This window comes from Phoenix dactylifera, chromosome 1, assembly GCF_051530095.1.
Source record: "Phoenix dactylifera cultivar Ajwa chromosome 1, Ajwa_hap1_PhDact_Kaust_v1.1, whole genome shotgun sequence".
NCBI classification, from domain to species: Eukaryota; Viridiplantae; Streptophyta; class Magnoliopsida; order Arecales; family Arecaceae; genus Phoenix; species Phoenix dactylifera.
This window is the reverse complement of record NC_143190.1, coordinates 19,663,947-19,685,933: the sequence shown is the minus strand read 5'-3', so window position 1 is coordinate 19,685,933 and position 21,987 is coordinate 19,663,947. Positions and strand designations below refer to the sequence as shown.

Sequence of the window (21,987 nt, the reverse complement as noted above, 5' to 3'; positions counted from 1 at the left end):
CCTGCACTATTACTTTAGTGTCTCCACACCGTGGACTCGAGTCTCGTCCATCCATAGGAAAAGTAATGTATGCACTGATCTCATCGGATCGATCACCGTCCTCGTGATGATTCATCGATCAGGAGCGTTTAGAAATTAATCACTAATAATACATGGCTCAAATTCTCAACTCTTGAGAATATGCATCATCATCTTATTAATTTCTTGGACGATTCATAGACACAATAACAATATGAATGAAAAAGATGCCTTTCATTTATTCAATAATAAATAGTCAAGTACAAAATTATGTCCCTAGAATTAACAATGTGTCAGCCAGATTGACTTCTAGGGCATACATCTAACAAGTATAATATACCCCTAATCTTAGGAGCTTTTTGTAATTTATCATGCTGGGGCAATTTTGACTTCTTATATTAAGTAAATGGATTCACTAATGCCGTTAATTTAACTCGGCGTAAGTGTAAGTTTTACAAACTAGTGGATATAAGTATATCTCAAGGGAGTTTTTATAATTTACTAAAAAATCCAATAATAAAATAATATAAGAAAATCATTAACCACATATCTTCAAAGTATGACAACAAAATTGAAAGATGTGAAAGATATAAGAGTGAGCCCATATATCATACACCAGGCAGGTATCAAAAAATTGGATTTAGATTTTTATTTTGTGATCAAGAGAACATCAGATTGAACTATGACTCTGATTCAACCTTCCAATCTAGTGCATTGGTTGGTTGCTCCTTGGTTTCGTCTCATCACTAGCCTCTAGAATTTGGACAATGGATCTACATTATCCTCCAACTACTGATATTGATAATTCTCATCAAACCAACAGATTGGCATCAATGGAGTTCTACTATGTGGACCGACCTACCCACACTCCTCACAGAAAAAGAATGCCAGAATTTGCGGCTTGAGTGTATAGTAAATTATTTCTATGCGCTCATGGCTATAGCATGCTATGGTGGTTATCGTGAAGCAGTACGTACTCTGTCCCTCGCTTTCAACCCAATCAGTAAAACCACTGATGACCACATCACAACCATCCATCTAAATGTAGGTGACATGCCAAATACTAGATAAGGAATTTTGAGGTGACACATGTTTATCGGAAAGCCGACAAAGCATCAAACTGGGTTGTGCATATATGGCCAATTGTATCGAGACCACTTTATGCATTTCTACTTATTTGATTCCTATTCCATTTTTGAATATTTTACATGTTGATTCTCATAGATATATTTACTCAACGATAACATAATATACCCATCTTTACCAAAAAAAAGAAAACCAGCGGTACAACTTAGGTATTTTCATTATTGTATTGGAACATGTACATAGTTACTAGCTAGAAGCTACAATTTTTTATGGATATGTCTTTAGATCCATGCTTGATCTAAAGATCTATATATCTAGCATTGATCTGCACAACAAGTACCAGTGAAATCCTATTATCATATATTGTTTTCGGGGCAAATAAAGGCTATTATACACGGAATCGATTGTTTTGATGTTTGGACCAAAAAGTAAAAATCAGCTCTAATTAGGAGGCAGAAGATATAGAGAAGAATAACACTAGTTTTTACTTCCATAAAACTATAACCTCATACATTCAATACTAGAAAACATGGATTAATAGAAATGAGAACATGAAAACCACCTTCTCTACTAAACTAGTTGAGGCTAGAATTCCATAAAACTATGGAGTTAAAAAGAATAACTATGTAAAAATCGACACATGCATAGGCCTACTATACTAGCTAGTCTATTTTTCTCCTGCTTCTTTCTCCCTCTTTTCTTCTCTTCTCGTATCTCTATCACTTTTGCAAAGCATAGCTTCTCTTCACGCTCCTACATATAGTGGAAGGCGAAAAGCGGGAGCATGTTGTTCACCTCCAACTTGTTCAACTCTATGAAATCCTTCCAACCCCGACCATTGAAGACATACATCTTCATGGACTTACATACTTAAAGGTCACGATATACTCTTGGCCCAACTTGTCGAAGACCTTCACCTCCATCCCCTCATTCTTAATCACCTTCTCTTCTTCTTTCAAGATTGGTAGTAGGTTTTCCTCCACTACTTTATGAAAAAGGAGGCGGTTATGTATCCCATTAAGATCAGCGATGGTGAGCATCTTCTCTATCACAAGAAGGTGTTTTCTTATACCCTTGTTGCAACTGCAGTTGTTGGATAGATTGTAATATATTTTTTTTTTTAAAAAAAGAGAAGGAGCCATCTGAAATGAATATATATATGATTTTCTTTCAAACATTACAAAAACAAGGAGGGAGAGGAAGAGGCCAATAGATGTTTACGGTTATTTTTTTCAAAGAGACTTCTTTGTTTACGGCTATTTTTCTAAAGAGACTTCTTTTCATGGTATCTCTAGTGTATAGACTTCAATTTAAAATTGGTCTCGTGACTTTGGAAAAGTGATTTTGCCCAGTTCACCATTATGGACAACTGTTGGTATTAGACTTCAAATTTAAACTGAGTAGTCATATATCTACGAATTGAAAAGTCATGCATCTATGGAAGGGGCCTTTGCACCTATCCAGGCTCTGTAAATATAAATCCTTGCGATCAAAAATAGTAGCTTCTTCCTTCCTTCTCAAAACCTTTATTCGTCTTTCTAGCTTCTAGACAGTTTTTTAGAGAGTTTTCGAGAATTTGTTCAAAATTGTTATTTGCAGAATTCTATAAGGCTCTATTGTATCATGTGGATGATTTTCTATAAACCCGTTAGCAAACTTATTTGAGTGGGGGTAATTATCACCTTAAAAAAAGCAATTTATGTGCCTCAAATCCTTGATTTTTTCTATTATTTTTCTCCATTCATACCACTCTTTCCTTAACACTTTTAAAGTGATTTTTGCAATGGCTACCAAATTAAGTACTACTTTCAAAATCATGAATCAAGACTTTGTCAAATTAGATCAATTTAATGAACCAACTTCACTTGCTAAAAGGACAAAATGATTTTTTTTCTCGCAACCCTAAAGATTGCTTATGTGTTAGATCCAAACATGCAGCCTTTTCTTGTTGAAACACCACAAGATATTAAAGAAATTTAGCATGAACGAAAGAGGCGATAAAAGGATGAATTTGTTTGTCGAGGCCACATTTTGAATGCATTGTCTGACCGTCTCTATGACCTCTATGTCTTTCTGCAGTCTCCTCGAGAAATGTGGAAAGCATTGGAAGAGAAATATAATACCAAAAAATAAGGTACGGATAAATTTTTGATTATGAAATATTTTGAATTTACATTGAGTGACAACATACCCATCATGGATCAAGTGCATCAATTGCAACTTCTGGTTAATAGACTCCATGATCTTAAAATTATCGTTCCTAAGTCCTGTCAAGTGAAGGCAATTATTGCAAAATTTCCTCCTACTTGGAATGATTACAAGAATAAACTTCTATATATAGCAAAAGATTTCATTGTAAAATAGATACTAAAGCATCTTAGAATTTTGGAAGAAACTAGAAAATATGATGCTATGTATTTGAGTTCTAAAGTGAATATTGTTAGTGAAAATGGATCTAATAAAAAATAGAACTCTAAATATCAAAAGAGTCAAAGTGCAAAAGACAAATACTGGTTTCAAGAAGAAGAATAATCCCAACAAAAAGAATGAATGAAAAGAAAGTAAGCAAAAATACTATTGTCACTAATACAAATATGGTGGAAGAAGAAGCCTCAGATCTTGTTGCCATGATTTATGCATTGCAAATTGGTATGGTTATAAGATGACACATGGCAACTATGAACCAATTCTTTGATTGGTGGCTGAAACAATACATATTTGCAAAGATAAAGAGAAGTTCAAGAATTATAAGGTTACTGCTACTAGAGAAGAAGTGTTGATGGAAAATCATAGTCTTGCGAAATTGCTTAGAAAGAAAATTGTTGAATTCTGCTTCACTTCTAGAAAGAAACTAACTCTGTTAAATATTGTTCATATTCCAAAATTAAGAAAAATCTTGTATCTACTAGCCTTAAATGTAAGAATGGCTTGAAGACCATTCCAGAGTCTGGTACATTAATTCTGACAATGGAGTATCTATTGGAAAAAAGTAATTTTTGTAAGGGTATGTTCAAACTCAGTCTTAATAAGAATAAATTATCTCCAAATTCTGCTCATATTATAGATTATTCTTTATGGTATGTTAGATTAGCATATGTAAATTTAAGGTTTTGCATTATATATGTAAGCAAGGATATGTTTCTTATAAGCATGAAAATAATAAGTGCAAAATTTGCAATCAAGCAAAAGTCATCAAGAAGCCTTTTTCCAAGGTAGAAAGGAACACATAGATATTAGAATTAGTATATTTTGATACATGAATTGAATGGAATTCTAACAAGAGGTGGTAAATGGAACTTTATTACCCTTCTAGATAATTGTTCTAGATACACATGTATGTACCTAATGAGAATCAAAGATGAAGCATCTGAATTTTTTAAATGTTATACAGCAAAAGTAGAAAATTAGAAGGAAAAGAAAATTAAGATTCTTTGCAGTTATAGGGGTTGAGAATATTTTTCTAATAAATTTTCTGCTTATTGTGAAGAATATGGTATTGTACACCAAAAATCAGCACTATATACACCTGAACTAAATGGTTTGGCTAAATGGAAAAAGAAAACTTTGGGGACATGGTTAATGCAATGATTTTAAATACTAAACTACCTCTAAATTAGTGGGGTGAAGCATTGCTTGTTGTGTTCCTTGTTCATAATAGAATTTCATCTAGGAAATGCAGATTTCAACTTATGAATTATGGAAGAAAATCAAATCTAGACTATCTTAAAGTGTAGGAGGGTTTGGCCTTTTATAGAGTTTCTAATCTAAAAGAACTAAACTAGGGACAAGAGCAATAACAAGTGTATTTGTGGAATATACTAAAAATTCATAGGCTTATAGATTATTAGACTAAGAGTCTAATTTTATAATACAAACAAGAGATATAGAATTTATTGAAGATAATTTCTATTCTAATTTTGTTCCCAAGCCTACTCCCACAATTGATACTCCACAAATCCCACAAACTAATTTAATTTAACTCCTAGCATATCTAACAATGAGAGCAATAAAAGAAAGAAAAATAGTACTTTCTTTGAACCTAGGAGAAGTCAAAAAGAGAAGAAAGAAAAGAATTGAAGTTTTGATTTCATTTCTTCCCAATCTATAGTTTTCCTTGTTGAAGGTAATAGAACCATTGCACTCAAAATACCTATTTTATTAATTATGAAAGATCATTCTAAGATCTATAGTGAGGCAATGGATTCAAGAGATGTAGCCTTCTGGAAAGAAGCCATAAATGATGAAATGGACTCAATATTGTCTAACAATACTTAGGTTCTTGTGGATGTGCCTCTAGGATGAAAACCTATAAGATGTAAGTGGTTATTTAGAAGAAAATACAATATAAATGGATAGGCTAGATTACTAGCCAAGGAATATATATAGTAGGAACACAGATTATTTGGATACATATGCACCGATGGAAAGAATAACATCTATTAGAGTTCTTATTGTATTAGCTTCAATTTAGAATTTACATATTAATCAAATGGATGTCAGGACATCTTTTTTAAATTGTGAACTCGATTGAGAGGTCTATATGCAATAACCAGAAGGTTTTGTTTTTCTAGGAAATGAAAAGAAAGGTTGTAAATTGGTCAAATCATTTTATGGTTTAAAGCGAGCACCAAAGTAACAGCACAAAAAAGTTTGATTCAATAATTTTGTCAAATAGATTCACACATAATAGTGCTGATAAATGCATTTACTCTCAATTCACTAATAGTTATAGTGCAATCATGTTAGGATCCCATACATGCCACAGAAAGTTTTTAGAAAAATTCAATGCGCAGCGGAAAGGCATGCGCGAGATCCCGTTCATCGCATGAACGTATTTTAAAAACGTCGTTAGTAGATAGATTATGATTAAATTTAAAATCATTTTAAATTTTTAGGAAGATCATATCTTCATCTTGTGCGGGTAGATGATCACTGCAAATCTGATATTCGTGGATTTGATAGAGGTTCGATGGAAGCCACACATGCGTTCGGCCTCTACAGGTATCCACACGAGGCAGAGCACCGATCGAAGCTTTCGTATCTCTCCGGGGTGCTAGCTCCCTTGCAGAGATGGCTATTGATGGCGGAAATTCTCTCCTTTGAATCAACTCTTGATTGCCTTGAGAGGAGGAAGAAGAAGGAAGAGCCAAGGAAGAAGATCTAAAGGCCCTTTTGCAGCCTTTTCTTTTTCCTTGCTTTGGAACCAAATGGAGGAAGGAGGAGGCCATGCCAAAGCTTCATTTTTCCCTTATTGCTTGCGGCTCAAAGGAGGAAGAAGGGAGGAGGGGTTCACGACTGAAAGAGGAGGAAAAACACCACCAATCGGCAGCCCCTTTGAACCCCCTTTTTGATGGCGTGTGGATAGAGATGAGCTCCTAAATTTTAGGAGCTTATCTATTTTAGGAGCTCATCTTTATCCCATTTGAAATCAAAAGAGGAGGGGCATACGCCCCTCCTTTTCTCCTCACGCATTCAGCCAAGGGAGGGGCGTACGCCCCTCCCTCTTATCCCATTTGATCAGCCCCCACTTAATCAAATTAAGTGGGGAGGGTTGGGTCCAATGCATGGGTCAATCCTATTCAAAATAGGATTGGTGCACCCATTTCAATTTCCTCCAAATCCTAATCCAATTAGGATTCTATTGAACCATGACACAATTGAACTCTTCAATCCTAATCCAATTAGGAGTCATTGGTTTAATTAGATTAAAATTAATTAGGACTTAAGAACTCCTAATCTAATTAGAACTACTGAAATTTTAGTCCTAATCCAATTAGGATTTTAGAAATCCTACTCTAAGTAGGACTCTAATTTAATTTGAAATTCTAATCCAATTAAGTCTCTAAAAAATTCTACTCCAAGTAGGACTCGTGATCAAGTCCAATTAATTAAATTAAATTGCAATCCGATTGCAATTATTCCTTCTTCAACTTACTAACCTTTAGCGAGTTAACTAATTATCAATCAAATTGATTATTTGTGATTTCTAATCACATACAACCATCGAATCGGCCAATACCTCTATTGTGTGTAACCCCATAGGTTCTATTCTATCTGGTAGTGAGATATATTGCGATCTCTATCACAATAATATTGAAAACTCCTTTCAATGGATTGGAACAATTCCAACTCAACTCACTAGGGATCATCGACCATCAAGATGATCCCCGTGAGTCTCACCATCCACCAGTAACACCTAGCAGGATGTAGTGGCTACCCAGCAGAATGAAATCATGAACCTCTAGGTACAGTTATCGTATGATACAATCATTCTATCGTGGATCCCTACAGACCGGAGGTTATGGATAACTCGTCAAACTCCGTTGTTTGTCATATGTCTAGATTTATTCGACTTAAGTTCGAGAGTGGAAAACTCTTTCTCCACTGTATGTATTGTTCGGAACAAGGTCTTACGAACTTAGTTTTATAAATCACATAGAATTACTCCTTATCTATCAAGATCGATAGATTTCATGTAGGTGCATATCCTACTCCTACAGTGAACCTACTGCAGCCAATCTACACTACAAGAATCCATATGACTAGAAACCATGTATATGTGTAGTCAAACTACAATAACCTCACTGTGAGTAGCCGAAGCACCGTAGGTCAAAGGACTAGTCACACTACTGCAACATCAAGCAAATCACTGACGAGTGGACAGACATCCAAGTGACTTTTTATCTTGGTCACGCTCAGTACTCTTGTTCTTTAACAAGCATCTGCACTATCACTTCAGTGTCCCTACACTGTGGACTTGAGATTCGTCCATCCATTAGGAAAACGATCTGTGCACTGATCTCATCGGATCAATCACCGTCCTCGTGATGATCCATTGATCAGGAGCATTTAAAATTAATCACCAATGATACATAGCTCAAATTCTCAAGTCTTGAGAATATGTATCATCATCTTATTAATTCCTTGGACGATTCATAGACACATAAACAATATGAATGAAAAAAATATCTATTTATTATTCAATAATAATAAAGTCAAGTACAAAATTATGTCCCGAAATTAATAATGTGTCAGCCAGATTGGCTTCTAGGGTATACATCTAACAAATCATTCGTCTTTATGTGGATGACTTGCTGATTTTGGACTAGTTTGGAAGGTGTATCTGAGACTAAAATGTATCTAACTTCATGATTTAAGATGAAGGATCTTAATGAAATAGATACTTAGGCATAAAGGTTAAGAAACATGGTGGGGGCTCATGCTTTTAATTAGTCTCATTATATTAAGAAATTATTGAAAAAGTTTAAACATTTAGGAATAAAGGAAGCAAGTACCCTATATGATCCTAATGTTGCTTTGATTGAAAATCCTGGTAGGGTAATGACACAGCTTGAATATGCTAGTGCTATTGGAAGCTTAATTTATGCAATGCATTGCACCAAACCAGACATAGTATTTGCTGTATGCAAGCTCTCAAGATACACCAATGAGCCTAGTATAGATCATTGAAAAACTATTGGCAGAGACTTTAGATATCTCTAGAAAACTATTAATTTAGGACTACTCTATTTTGATTTTCCAGTTGTACTAAAAGGATTCACCGATGTAAGTTGGATCACAAGTACAATTGATAACAAATCGACATCTGGATAGATTTTGATATTTGAAGGTGGAGCGATTAGTTGGGCCTCTAAGAAACAAACGTGCATATCACACTCAACCATGGAATCTAAATTTATAGCATTGGCAACTACTAGTAAGGAAGTGGAATGGTTGAGAATACTAGATATTAAGTTATGGCCACAATCTATGGGACCAATGTCCTTACACATGATAGTGAAGAAACTATGTCTAGAGCATATAGCAAGGTGTGTAATAGGAAATCTAGACAAATAAGTTTAAGACACGAATATATCAGATAGTTAATAATTGATGGAGTTGCTACCATCAATTATGCAAGGTCTAGCAATAATCTAGCAAATGCTTTAACCAAAGGATTGTCAAGAGAATTAATAAAGACTACTTCCACTGTAATAGGACTTAAACCCTTTCTAATTAGTCACCAGAAAAGCAAACCCAACCTTATTCTAGCAAAAAAATATTTCTAAGGTTTAAATGGTAACGATAAGTTACCGTTATGCGACTGAGATGACATTAAAACCTATATTGAGTCCCAAGTAAGAATCTAAATTATTTCCAAGTGTCTATAGTAATAGGGACACAAATAGGGTAAGGATTCAACCTATTCGAATATGGAAATAGTGTTGCTTCAAGCAAGAGTTTGAGGGTTTAATTTGTAAAAAATAATGAAACCAGGATTAGCACATGGTTATAATAGTGCTAAAACGTGCTCATGAAACTTCTCACTGAAACTGACTATAATCGTGTGTATGATGTTTTTGGTTCTAAGACAAAGAAGTGTTGACTTAAGCTTTGGCCACCAATAATTTCATTAGAGCTTTAAAACATTTTTCCTTATTGAAGCTTTAAATCGAAAGATACCTTCATGTATGCATGTTAGTATTAGAAGCTAAAGAAAATTTAATAATACAATCTAGTATAGGAATGTTGGATAGATTGTGATTTTTTTTTTAAAAAAAATAAGAATGTTTATGTTTTCCTTTCACAAATAAAGAGAAATAAGAAGGGAAAGGAAAGGGCCAATAGATGTCTACGATTATTTTTTCCAAAGAGACTTCTTTGCATGGTATCTCTACCGAATAGACTTCAATTTAAAATTGAAATCTCGTGATTTTGAAATGGTGTTTTTGCATTAGTTCACTATTGTGGGACAATCATTGGTATTAGACTTCAAAATTAAATTGAACAATCACATATCTATAGATTGAAAAGTCACATATTTATAGAAAGGTGCCTTTGCAACTATTCAAACTCTACAAATATAGAGCCTTGCAACTAGAAGTAGTAGTTTCTCTTTTGCTTTTCAAAACCTTTATTCTTTATTCTAGATTCTAAACAATTTCTTAGAAAGTTCTCAGGAATTTCTCTAGAATTGCTTTCTACAGAATTTCATGAGGCTTTGTCGTATCCCAGGGGATTTTCCACAAGCTCATTAACAAACTTATTTGAGTACGGGCAAATATCACCCTAAAGATAGCAATTTATGTGCCTCAAAGTCTTGATTTTTTCTATTATTTTTCTCCATTCAAACCACTCTTTTCGTAACAGTAGCTCACAATCCAACCCTGATAAGCCATAGGGTTAGAGAGGATCTTCTTATAAGGGTGGTGGTATTGATTGCTGGCTGCTATTATCATAATCTCTCGGCTAAGATATTTTTCCTCTTCTTGTGTTCTACATGAAAAGGCTTTGCATTATTTAGGAAGAAAATGATATGATCTAACTTGAGTTGATTCAGGAGAGGCTAGTTTAGTATCTTTCCTATGGGGGAGTGGGTTGGATGTATCTGATACAAACATGAGAGGAACCTTCCTATCTTGGTACAATTCCCGCTTCCATTAGGTTTCCTCCTTAGTACTTTAACTCATCCCAATTAGTCAACTTTTCGAACCCAACACATTCGAACTATGAAGCCGAAGCTTATTTGCTGACCACACTAGACCCCACATATCACACGGCTTTTTTTGGATTCTCGTTCGAAAGCCTTCGGATGAACCCCTGCCCCCCACAACTCCATACATATCTCCATCCAACCCACTCCCTCATGTTGATGCTAATGGGTCACCATGGCGATCTAAGATCACTGGTGATCCTAATCCTAGGGTGATCAAAGATTTTTGCATTTGGTAGGCCATGGTCCAATGATTAAAGATCTTCGAGTATCCATGAGTAACCTATTTGGTATACTATAGGAATCCAAGATCACTGGCCATATAATACCAAAAATATCTCTGACATATCTCAGATGGATTTTTTATATATTCTCAATTCTCATGCATCAAGAATGTAAGCAAATATGCTGCTTTTCATAATGGCTCTATCATTTTATCATAGACTCTTTTAGTGGCCCCTACCTTCAAAAAATTAGACTTTGTTCTGGTTCTATCAACAATATTCTTCATGATGTCAAGTTTGAACAAATTGAATTATAGTTAAATCCTTGTTGCATCAACTATTTGTAACATGTTCTTATTATTCTATTAAGACCATCATTACCCAACCCAATTGCCAAGGAATTTAGTTTCCTAGTTTGGGTCTCTTTCAAAAAATTTGTAGGAGTTAAGTACTGTTCACGGTGAAGAATTCAAGGTCCTTTCAAGACAGAACAGAAGTTAAATGCTCCTCCAGCTGGTTCAAGTTTCATTTTTGGCTTTACATCCATCCTAGGTAGGTCACTGATAGTTTACAATTATGTGAGTTTTAAATGCGGCTCTTTTGTCTTATGAACCATTGTGCATTAGAGCGGTCCTCGAGGTGGATTTCGTATTGCAATATTAGTAATTTTCTATAGTTGTCTATGATCTGTGCAAATCTAAGGGTGGGTCATCAGTTGGGAATGTTGAGAACATCTAGAGAGCTAGGTTAGACTGGTTTAAAATTTCCAGATATGGAACCAACTCTATTGGATCTAAACTTAGATTTAAATATGCATCCTAAACAAAAATTTCATGACATGTGTAGTAAGGAAGGGTACCAAGAATGGATTTTTTTACACGTCCCCACCAAGTTGGAAGCATTAGCATCCTGCTCCATGAGTGCATAGACCTGCCCTTGGGTCCTAGGCCTATATTGTCCTCCCTCTTGCTGTTGTCCTTCTTGAGGTGCTCGATTTGCAAGGGCTCTTTGAGAAGATTGAGGTGCATGATGCCTTTGTGGTTCTTTCCCACTAGAACAAATAATAGCCTTATACCCATCCTAATTGTATGAAAAACAAGTCTCTCTCAGCCATATTCAATCTCGCTTAAGATGAGGTCCTCCACATCTATTGCACTTAGTGGCATCCTGAGATTGTGCTCTACCTCTAGTGGCAACTTGATTTGGTCTCTAGTTCTTCAACCTGGAGGGTCTACTATTTTGACTATGGGAATCATTCGGCCAAGCCCTTTTCTTTGAACTCTTCTCTCTGGCAACTTGAGCATCATCGAGCCCTTTTTCTATCACAAGGCTTTATTAACAACTTTTTAAGTAGGTAGCTTGAATGTTGTAACTTGTTGCTATATCCAACCCCTAAGTCCATTCTCAAATTTTCTAGCTTGGTCATTTTCCACTGATATTAAGGTTAGCGCATATCAAGACATTTCTTCGAACTTTGTTGCATACTTGGCAACTGTCATATTGTCCTGCTCCAGACGATCAAACTCACAAAATTTTTGGAATCAGATACTTGGCAACCCCTGGAGGCCCTAAAAGACCTTTTTAAATTTTTTTCGAGTAAGGGGGCATCATTGGGATTGAGCTTCTCTTTCTCCATTTTCCACTAATCAGTTGTCTCCCCTTGTAACATGAATGTGCCAAAAATGACTTTCTTCTTATTAGGGCATCTTAAGGCTTGAAAGACCTTCTCTATATCCTATAGCCAACTGTCAGTCTCCATAGGATCAGCAATGCCCTTGAAGGCTGATGGTGCATGCTTTTTGAAATCTACCAAACTAACTCGATGCCCCAGCTAGACCCTAGTGCCCTAAGGCTGTTTTTGTTGCTTCTGCAATTATTGTTGATACAACACCTACTGCTACTGCAACTGCTACTGCAAGAACTATTGTTGCTACTGTATATACTGTTGCTACTGCTGTTGCATGAATTACTGTTGTTGCTACTGCTGTACGTCCACCATCCTCATCATGTTTGCCTTGGCAGCAATCTGCTGTTGCATCCCATGTCCACTCCCTCGTGCCATATCAACCTACATATGCTTTCAGCATCATGAATATTTAATTCAGATTATTTAAGTATCGATAGTACATCTAACATGTCATGAGATCATTTTATTGTACACCCAGTTTAGTGGGTTTCTCCACTTATGCTTACTTTGAACCTAAACCCTAGAATACCTAAACCTTAAGCTCTAATACTACTTTTGTCATGCCCCGAGCCCATCACTCAGGTCGACCACATGATACGACCACATAATCCCTAAAGTGAAATCCTAGAAATCATGTAAGGCCTAAAATGAACAATATCCACATCATACCAGTAATTTAAAACAACAATTACAATCACCTCAATCCAATAAAACTACCATCATTAAATAATCAACTAGCTAAATTGCAAAAATTCAGATGTTTATTAATATCAAAAAATTAGAGATAATTACTAACTAACTAATAGCTCTGCAACTTGAACTCCACGTCCTACCTGTCCGAAACTATGTACCCTGTGACTCTAAAATATAAAGAGGAATATGAGCTTTTTTAGGGAGTAAGAATTTCCAACCACTACACCATAGATGATAAAATAAGAAAATAACCAAATAAACAATTTTAGATAAAATGAATTCTATGGCAATACTCAAAAACTCATTCAAAATGAAATGCATATAAGCCATCATTATCCATCTTATCAAAGAAACACATACACACACACACATATATATATATTTCAAATTTAACCAATTATTCAATAACAGATTCATATGTTATGCCATCTATTTCTCATTTTTTTGATTGCCAAGTTTCGTAGAAATATTTTTTTAGCTTTGAACTAACTAAGTTTATGACCCAATATAAGACTGCTAAACAAAATTCCACACATAAGTTTGTGGAGGTTATCACATGTATTATCTCATGGAGGCCATCCCATGATAAGGTTAGTCCAAACCACATCTTATATATCTGATTTACATATTATCCTTATCAAATCGATTTCAATTGCACAATATATTTCTCACAAATTCGAGGTGTCATTGTTCATATAATAATGTTTTCAATATCTTATACAAATAATAATCATATGAGTATGTTCATTCTGAAAATTATATTTAACATATCAACTCATGCATGCAAAACCTAAACCATCGCTACAAATCTCACGAGGCAAAACTAGCGGTACAAATTAATGAATATGTATAAAATGGTGAGCTGGTGCAGAAATTCTTACTTTTACCGAAGATAGACTAAACATAATAATCACTGACCTCTATGGGCTAGGGTGCAGGTACCCTGGTCAAAACTTTCTTATATAGATGACTCTCCCCCTACAGAATCAAACTCAAGTTATCAAAAAAAAAAGTCATACCGTGGACTAGTAACCTAGATCGCCTACTGTTGTCCACTAAGGGTCCAACACTAAGTCCCTTGAATTCCTTCTACCAATTACCCAGGTCAACAAGAGGGAGAGGAAGAAACAATGATAAAAAAAAGAGGAAGGGAAGAGAGAGGTAGAGAGAGGAGAGGGAAAGAGAGAAGGAAAGGAAGAGAGGGAAGAAGAAAGAAACCTCTTCTCTCTTCATGAACGGGGAAGTTCATCTCCCCCTTCACCTTTAGTCAGAACTAAGGGCTGCCATGGTGGCCCAGCCCCAATGGCGGTGGCCATGGCTGACCTCAGCCACTGTCATTGCCAACGATGGTGGCCAGCCAATGCAAGGAAGAAGAGAGAAAGAAATAAGACAAAGAATAGAAAAAATCCACACCAATCTCAACCAAGATCACGGCCGACCAACCAGGCCAACAGCTACACAGTCTTAAGGGTCCCAAACGAGTCGAAGCCAGCCTAATCCCACGACCGGCGGTGAAGAACGCGGGAGAAAGAGACCAAAATAGGGCATCCTTGTTTCAGATGAAATTCTGACGATTCTTCGGCCCAAACCCAAGCTTCGAAGGCTACATAACTAGGAAAAGAAGGAGAGAGGGCAGGACAATGCTTACCTCGGTCCAATGAGGCGATTCGGCAGCTCTTTCCGGTGAAGAATAAAAGAAGAACTTGAAGGAGGAGCTTGGGATCGGCAGCTTCCCTCTAAAGATTTGTGATGGGGTTTAATGGAGGAGAAAGAGGGTTTTAAATAGATGAAATTTTGTAAGATTTGGCCATTATTTGGATCACCTGAGGACTCTCAGAGTCCAGGTGACTCTCAGAGTCCGGCAGTATCGAGAAAGAAGGAAGAAGACTCCTAAACCCCATCGCGTGCAATAAGGGGGAGTCTTCTTAATTGAGGAGGGGGAGTTCTAAATACACCCCCCCGATTGCTCAGGACACCCCCCAAAAACCAAAAAAAAAATACCCAAACTAACCTTTAGTGTAATTACCATATTGCCCTTGAAATTTTCTCAGTACACCCCCCTTCCTCCTCCTCCGTCTCCTCCTCCGTTTCGTTTTGAAAAGGAAAAAAAAAACCACCCCTCAAACCCCCCTTAAACCCCTCGATCCATTTACATCGTTTAGGCGATCTTTGAAGGAGATTTAAGCCCCATTCGAAGCATGGACAAGCAACTAGTGATTTGGGACGAAGAATCGGCCGCAAAGGTACGTGTTCCACCTTGTTTCGAAAGTTTTTTTTTTTCACGGTTCGTGCTCCGTTCGGCACTGGATCGCCGAACAAAAGGCTTCTGTTCGGCTGCATAGTGCCGAACAGAAGCCTTCTGTTCGGCAACGCTCTACCGAACAGAAGGCTTCTGTTCGGCTGCACAGTGCCGAACATAAGGCTTCTGTCCGGCACACTGAAGCCGAACAGAAGGCTTCTGTTCGGCACTCTGCAGCCGAACAGAAGCCTTCTCGTGCCAAATCGCGTGCCGTGCTGAATTTTGTGCCGAACAGATCCTCTGATTCATTAATTCTTGGTGATAAATTATTTTATATGTAGGGCTATGCTACAACCGAATCGAGTATAATTGGATCAGAATTTGTACTGGATTACACAAGCGAATTTACAACTTACGAGTATTATAATATATTGTGCAATTTTGTATTAGTTTAGCGAGCTATTTTTACAACTGTGTACTTACATAAATTGTTTAATGTATAGATCTTCAAGAGTAGAGAGGACTTGTGTAATTGGTGTCGTGAAGCTGGGAGGCGAAATGGTTTTGTTGTTGTAATCAAATCATCCGATGCAGGTACCATTTCTAAGAAACCCAGAATTACGTTAGGTTGTGAGAGGGGTGGGACGTACCGAACCACAAAAGAAAAGCGAATAAAGACTGCCTGTGGGACAAAGAAGTGTGGATGCCCTTTTGCATTAAGAGGAAAGAAATTGGATACTGCGGATGATTGGATATTACTGGTCGTATGTGGAGTGCACAATCATCCCGCTGCAGAGAATCTGGAGGGGCACTCATATGCAGGGAGATTATCTGAGCAGGAGACGGAATTGTTAGTGGATATGTCGAAGAGTTTGGTTCGTCCAAAGGACATATTATCCACATTGAAGGAAAGAGATGCCCTCAATGTTACGACTATCAAGACTATCTACAATGTACGTCAACGGTTTAAGGTTGCAGAGAAAGCCGGGAGGTCTGAAATGCAACATCTATTAGGTAAATTATCAGAGGCTAAATATATTGAGTGGCATAGAAATTGTACTAATACGGATGTTGTGCATGACTTATTTTGGGCACACCCTGGCAGCATTGATTTGTTCCGTGCATTTCCCCGTGTGTTGATAATGGATTGCACGTACAAGACGAATAGGTATCGTCTTCCGCTCTTAGAGATTGTGGGGGTGACATCTACTGACATGACATTTTCAGTTGCTTTTGTATACTTAAATTCTGAGGGGGAAGAAAGCTATACTTGGGCATTAGAGAGATTGCGCAGTGTCATAGCTGATGATGTTTTGCCTGAGTTGATTGTTACAGATAGAGACTTGGCTTTGATGAATGCAATTCATAGAGTATTTCCTACTGCTAGACATTTATTATGTAGATGGCATATTAGTAGGAATGTTTTGGCCAAGTGCAAAAAATTTTTCGAATTGAAGAAGAAATGGGATAAATTTATTATGAGTTGGAATGTACTAGTGCTGTCCTCCACGGAAGACGAGTATAATGATCGCTGGAGTGCACTGCAGAGAGAGTTCGGTACCTATCCAGATGCACTACAGTATGTGTCAGATACTTGGCTGAGCAAATACAAGGAAAGATTTGTTGCGGCGTGGACTGATACATGCAGGCACTACGGAAATGTGACGACAAATAGGTATCACAAATAAAGACTCATTTAATTTTAATTTGCCTCAATTCTTATATCTAACTTTCATTTGTTTACTAGGGTCGAGAGTGCACATGCAAAGCTCAAAAAGCAGCTTGGATCAAGCCAAGGAAGTTTCGAGTCATCTTGGACTAGAATACATGGATTGATTGAGTTGCAGCACAGCTCCGTTAAAGCCTCATTGGAGAAGAGTTTATTGGTAGTGCAGCACAACTTCAAGCCAGCTGAATTCAAAGAGTTGCGAGGTTTTATATCTATAAGTGCGTTAAATCATGTCCTCGCCCAATCGAAACGAGCCAATTCAGTTGGATTTGATGATTCAAATTGTGGGTGCGCTATTCGACGCACACATGGTATACCATGTGCTCACCAGATTGCGCGGTACAGGGTGGAAGGTCGGCCCATTCCTCTCGACTGCATAGATCCTCATTGGAGGAAACTTGATATTCTGCCTACCCCCCCCCGTGCAGCCAATTCAGTTGAGTTGTGATGCAGAGTTAGATTTGATTGCGCTACGATTCAAGAAGTTAGATGGGGCTTCTCAATTGCAGATGATCAAGAAGTTACGAGAGATTGCAAGTCCAGATAGTACACCTCTTTTAGAGCCTGCAAAACGGAAGACCGGTTCACGTGGGCGCGCTTCACTGAAGGTTGATACGTCTACTCGACGTGACCCGTCTGCGTTTGAGTTGGTTCTATCTGGACAGGATAGTTATTCACCTGGTGTTGAGAAAGTTACCATCCGCAATCCATCTACTCAGATTCAAAAGAGACGGCCCAAGCAAAAGGTAAGTACCAAATATTTATTTCCTTACAATAGGTATCACAACGTCTACGGGACGGTCCGTGCCGTGCCGGTATGTCATGTGCCGATACGGGACATGTCGGGACGTGCCGTGCCGAGATGTGCCGATACGGGATGTGCCGTGCCGAGATGTGCCGATACGGGATGTGCCGTGCCGAGATGTGCCGATACGGGACATGTTCTGCCATTGTTACATATTTTCTATCATTTGATATTATTTGCAGGTTTTTCGTACTAGAGCCCAGTCACATACGCCCATTATCTATATTGATGCTATTCCTTCTGCCTTGAGACCATACATCCAGCATATCAAGGATGTAAAAGCTGATGGGAATTGCGGATTTAGGGCAATAGCTGACTTACTGGGATTTGGAGAAGATGACTGGGTGCGTGTTAGGAAGGATTTATTGCAAGAGTTGCAATGTCATTCGGACCACTATCGCACATTATATGGTGTGGAAGGGACGATTGCTGAGATCACTCATGCATTATCATATTATGATGATTGTCCACCATATGACAGATGGATGACTATGCCGGACATGGGTCATCTTATAGCATCCTGCTATAATGTTGTCCTATACCATCTCTCGTTGCAACAATGTCTGACCTTCCTACCTCTCCGTTCTGTGCCAGTACCTCTTCTATCCCGCAAAGATATCGCTATCGGATTCGTAAATGGAAATCATTTTGTTGAGGTACTACGTTCACAACACTTGCGAATATTTAATTTTGCTTATTTAATTTTGCTTATTTATAATTTTGTAGCTATTAATATTTTCTTATTTCTAATTTTGAAGGTGTTCTTGTTGCCGGGACATCCCGTTCCGCCAGTAGCGACCAACTGGCGAAAATATCATCTTCCTTGTGCTACCGGATGGGAAAATTCATATGAAGCACGGATTCAACAGTTCAAAGAGAGCATCTCACCTAATGTTATAATTAGCGAGACAGTAGAGTTAGATTGATTATTTATATATGTACAATTTTTGAAAGTTGTAAATTTTTTTGGCCTCTTAGAGTCATGTACTGTGAAACTCCATCATCAATATAAATCAAAAAATATCTGTCTTCGCATTGTTAGATTGATTGTTATATGCACTGTTATATTTGTGTAAAATAGAACGGGCCAGGCTTTACAAAGATTACACGTAAATGTACCAAAAATATATATTTTTCATTAATATCAAAGGCTTTACAAAGATTACAAAGGCTCCATCATCAATCCCTATGACGCCATCGTCGACGCGTGTACTGCTGTACGTCCGAATGAGAGGGTCCTGGATCCGAATGAGAGGGTGCTGTACTCGGGCCAGGCTCATCACCCAGAAGTACCTGATGCATCTGAGAAATAGCATCATATAGGTGCCCGGCACCTAGTGACGTAGCCTCTGAGGGACCCATCCGTACAATGTCGGTACTGATACCGAGTGCAGCTGCATTACGCCGCCGGTGCATGTCAGCATCATCATGACCTCCCCTAGCTCCAGAATGAGTACTCGAGCGCAGATGAGGAGGCTGAACTGCAACGTGCGTGATACGGAGATACCACTCCATGTATCCCGGTACGCTGTCTGATGGCCGGGTAACTGGGTGGCTCCTGCTCGCCTGGCTCAGCACGTGGTCCTCCCACCGCTCCCAAAGCTGATCCATATAGGAGTAATGTATCCGGTACGAGCCTGCTGTGGAACCTCTGTTGGCTCGCGTAGGGGCTAGTGGCGCTCGAGGGATGGTCTGAATACGACCAAACTGTCTAAGAACCCTTTCTGGATGATAGGGTTCTACGATATCAAGGCACTTGATGGAGCCACTAAAAAATGCGACGGGTATATATGGGCGATCTCCCCGAAGCCGATGATGGGGATCCCAAATAACCTGTAAAACAAAAGGTCCATTTCAGTTTAATACTATATCGCATATTAAAAGTACTGACAAACACAAGCAAATGGTAATATGATACGTACCTCATCGATGCTCAAAAGGTCCAATGACTCACGTAGAACCACTAAATGGTCCATCGTGGTACGGGATGGAGTACCGGGCATCCAGCGGTGCACGCGGGGACTGGCATCAGTATACTCGAGCGACGGGTGAGGACTGAGTGCTGGAAAATGCTCATAAATCCATGCCTGCAGAAGCGTCATATAACCACTGATCTGTCTCACTGATGACCTCGACGCAATCCCCAACTGCCGATACAAATATGCTAAGGCAGCTGTACCCCAGGCATATGTGCTCACCCTATCCAGATCCCGCAGTAAACACAGATACGCTATAGGCACCCTGGTCCCACTCTTATCAGCAAAGAGTGTGCAGCCTAACAAAAATAACAAATAGGCTCGTGCTGCACACTCTATCCTCTGCTGCCTGTCTCTATCAGATACAGAGTGAAACTGAGTCCTCAGCCACTCCATCCTCACAGACTGACCGCGCGATGACAGTACCTCCTGACGCGCGTCTCCAGCTGACACCCCCAACAACTCCACAAGTAGCTCCTCAGCATCCCGATCACTCATCCTCTCAGGAGAAACTGATACTGAGGAACCTGCGACAGGAATCCCTAAAATGGCGGATACATCATCCAACGTGATAGTGATCTCGCCAAATGGTATATGGAAGGTGTTCGTCTCGGGCTGCCATCTCTCTACGAAGCCCGAAATCAGAATCTTATCGATGAATCGATAAGAGCACTGTACTAACTCTACGAGGCCCGACTGCCTCAATAGTGCTCTGAACCTGGTATTTGGTTGGTTTGAAGACCACCACTTCCATTCACCAACCTTGGCAGTATGGTTCATGCACTTTAGTGGAGCTCGTTCCTGTAATATAAATGTATAATTACTACTACTTTATAAAACATCAATAAACAAAATATAATGCTATAACAAATAAACAATACCTGTTGCCTCCAGATGGAAGCTGCTATATGCGTCCTGAAACTGATCAGGACGGACTCATCCTCTGGACCTCCTGGACATGGTCCAACGGACTCATCGTCTTCGCCCCTAGCGGGCATATCATCATGCTCTGACTCAGGAGAGTCCGATGGCATATGAGCAGGCTCGGGAGAAGCAATCCTAGCACGACGTCTCCTAGCTGACGCCGTAGGTCTAACTCTGGCGGGACGGGGATCCATGTCTGAAAATATAGAAATTCAATGTTAGGCTATATCAAAGAAAATAATTCAATTGCATACATAAATGTTCGGCACAAAATTCAGCACGGCACGCGATTTGGCACCAGAAGCCTTCTGTTCGGCTGCACGGTGCCGAACAGAAGGCTTCTGTTCGGCTGCACAGAGCCGAACAGAAGGCTTCTGTTCGGCTGCTCAGAGCCGGACAGAACCATGCCTTCTGTTCGGCTGCTCAGAGCCGGACAGAACCATTCTGTTCGGCACTGTGCAGCCGAACAGAAGGCTTCTGTTCGGCACCGTGCAGCCGAACAGAAGGCTTCTGTTCGGTTGAGTGTTACCGAACAGAGGGCTTCTGTTCGGCACTGTTCAGCCGAACAGAAGGGTTCTGTTCGGCGATCCAGTGCCGAACGGAGCACTGGAGGCGGGGGGGCGGGGAGCTACCTCGACGTGGTCGTGGAGGCGCCGGCGAGGTGCTCGTTGCTCGGGAGATGGCCGGGGAGGTGGTTCCGGGAGAATGCCGGCGACGAGAGGGAGAAGGGGAGAATGCCGGCGACGAGAGGGAGAAGGGGGAACGGGGGGGTTTTGGGCGAGGGAGAAGGGGGAGACGGAGGGTGTTTGGCCGCCGGCGAGGTGCTTGAGGTGCTTGAGGCGAAGTTTTTTGGGCGGAAGGGAGAAGCCGGCTGGAGTGGAGTTTTGGAGGGGAAGAGCGGGGTTTTGGGGGGGGGGGTTTGGGGGGTGTAGAGAGCAATTTAGGTGAGGGGGTGGGGAGGGTGAAGGGTAATTTAGGATTTTTTAATTTTTTAGGGGTGTCCTTAGCAAATGGGGGGGTGTAGAGAGTATTTAATTTTTTTTTAATTTTTGGGGGGTGTCCTGAGCAATCGGGGGGGTGTATTTAGAACTACCCATTGAGGAGTCTTCTTCT

At 39.1% G+C, this 21,987-nt stretch overlaps 1 protein-coding gene and 1 long non-coding RNA gene across 4 annotated transcripts; one reads left to right on the top strand and one right to left on the bottom strand.

The window, feature by feature from the left end:
• Nucleotides 1-1,826: 1,826 nt before the first annotated feature.
• Nucleotides 1,827-16,465, bottom strand: LOC148715102 (uncharacterized). The gene is made up of 2 exons (XR_015984441.2): nt 14,850-16,465; nt 1,827-14,179 (listed from the first exon to the last, which is right to left on the bottom strand). It is a non-coding gene; the product is annotated as an uncharacterized LOC148715102 (long non-coding RNA).
• Nucleotides 16,466-16,546: 81 nt separating this feature from the next.
• LOC149768538 (uncharacterized) lies at nt 16,547-21,182 on the top strand. 3 transcript variants are annotated; one of them, XR_016407638.1, is made up of 4 exons: nt 16,547-17,115; nt 17,188-17,915; nt 18,157-18,630; nt 18,733-21,182. XR_016407638.1 is itself a non-coding variant. In XM_089930488.1 (3 exons), the coding sequence occupies exons 1-3, from the start codon at nt 17,679-17,681 to the stop codon at nt 18,898-18,900; spliced, it is 879 nt and encodes a 292-aa protein (XP_089786614.1). In that variant the 5' UTR covers nt 16,559-17,678; the 3' UTR covers nt 18,901-21,182. The 3 variants fall into 3 exon arrangements, 1 of the variants encoding a protein (XP_089786614.1); XR_016407632.1 differs by having other exon boundaries at nt 17,188-18,630; XM_089930488.1 differs by having other exon boundaries at nt 16,559-17,915.
• Nucleotides 21,183-21,987: the final 805 nt, after the last annotated feature.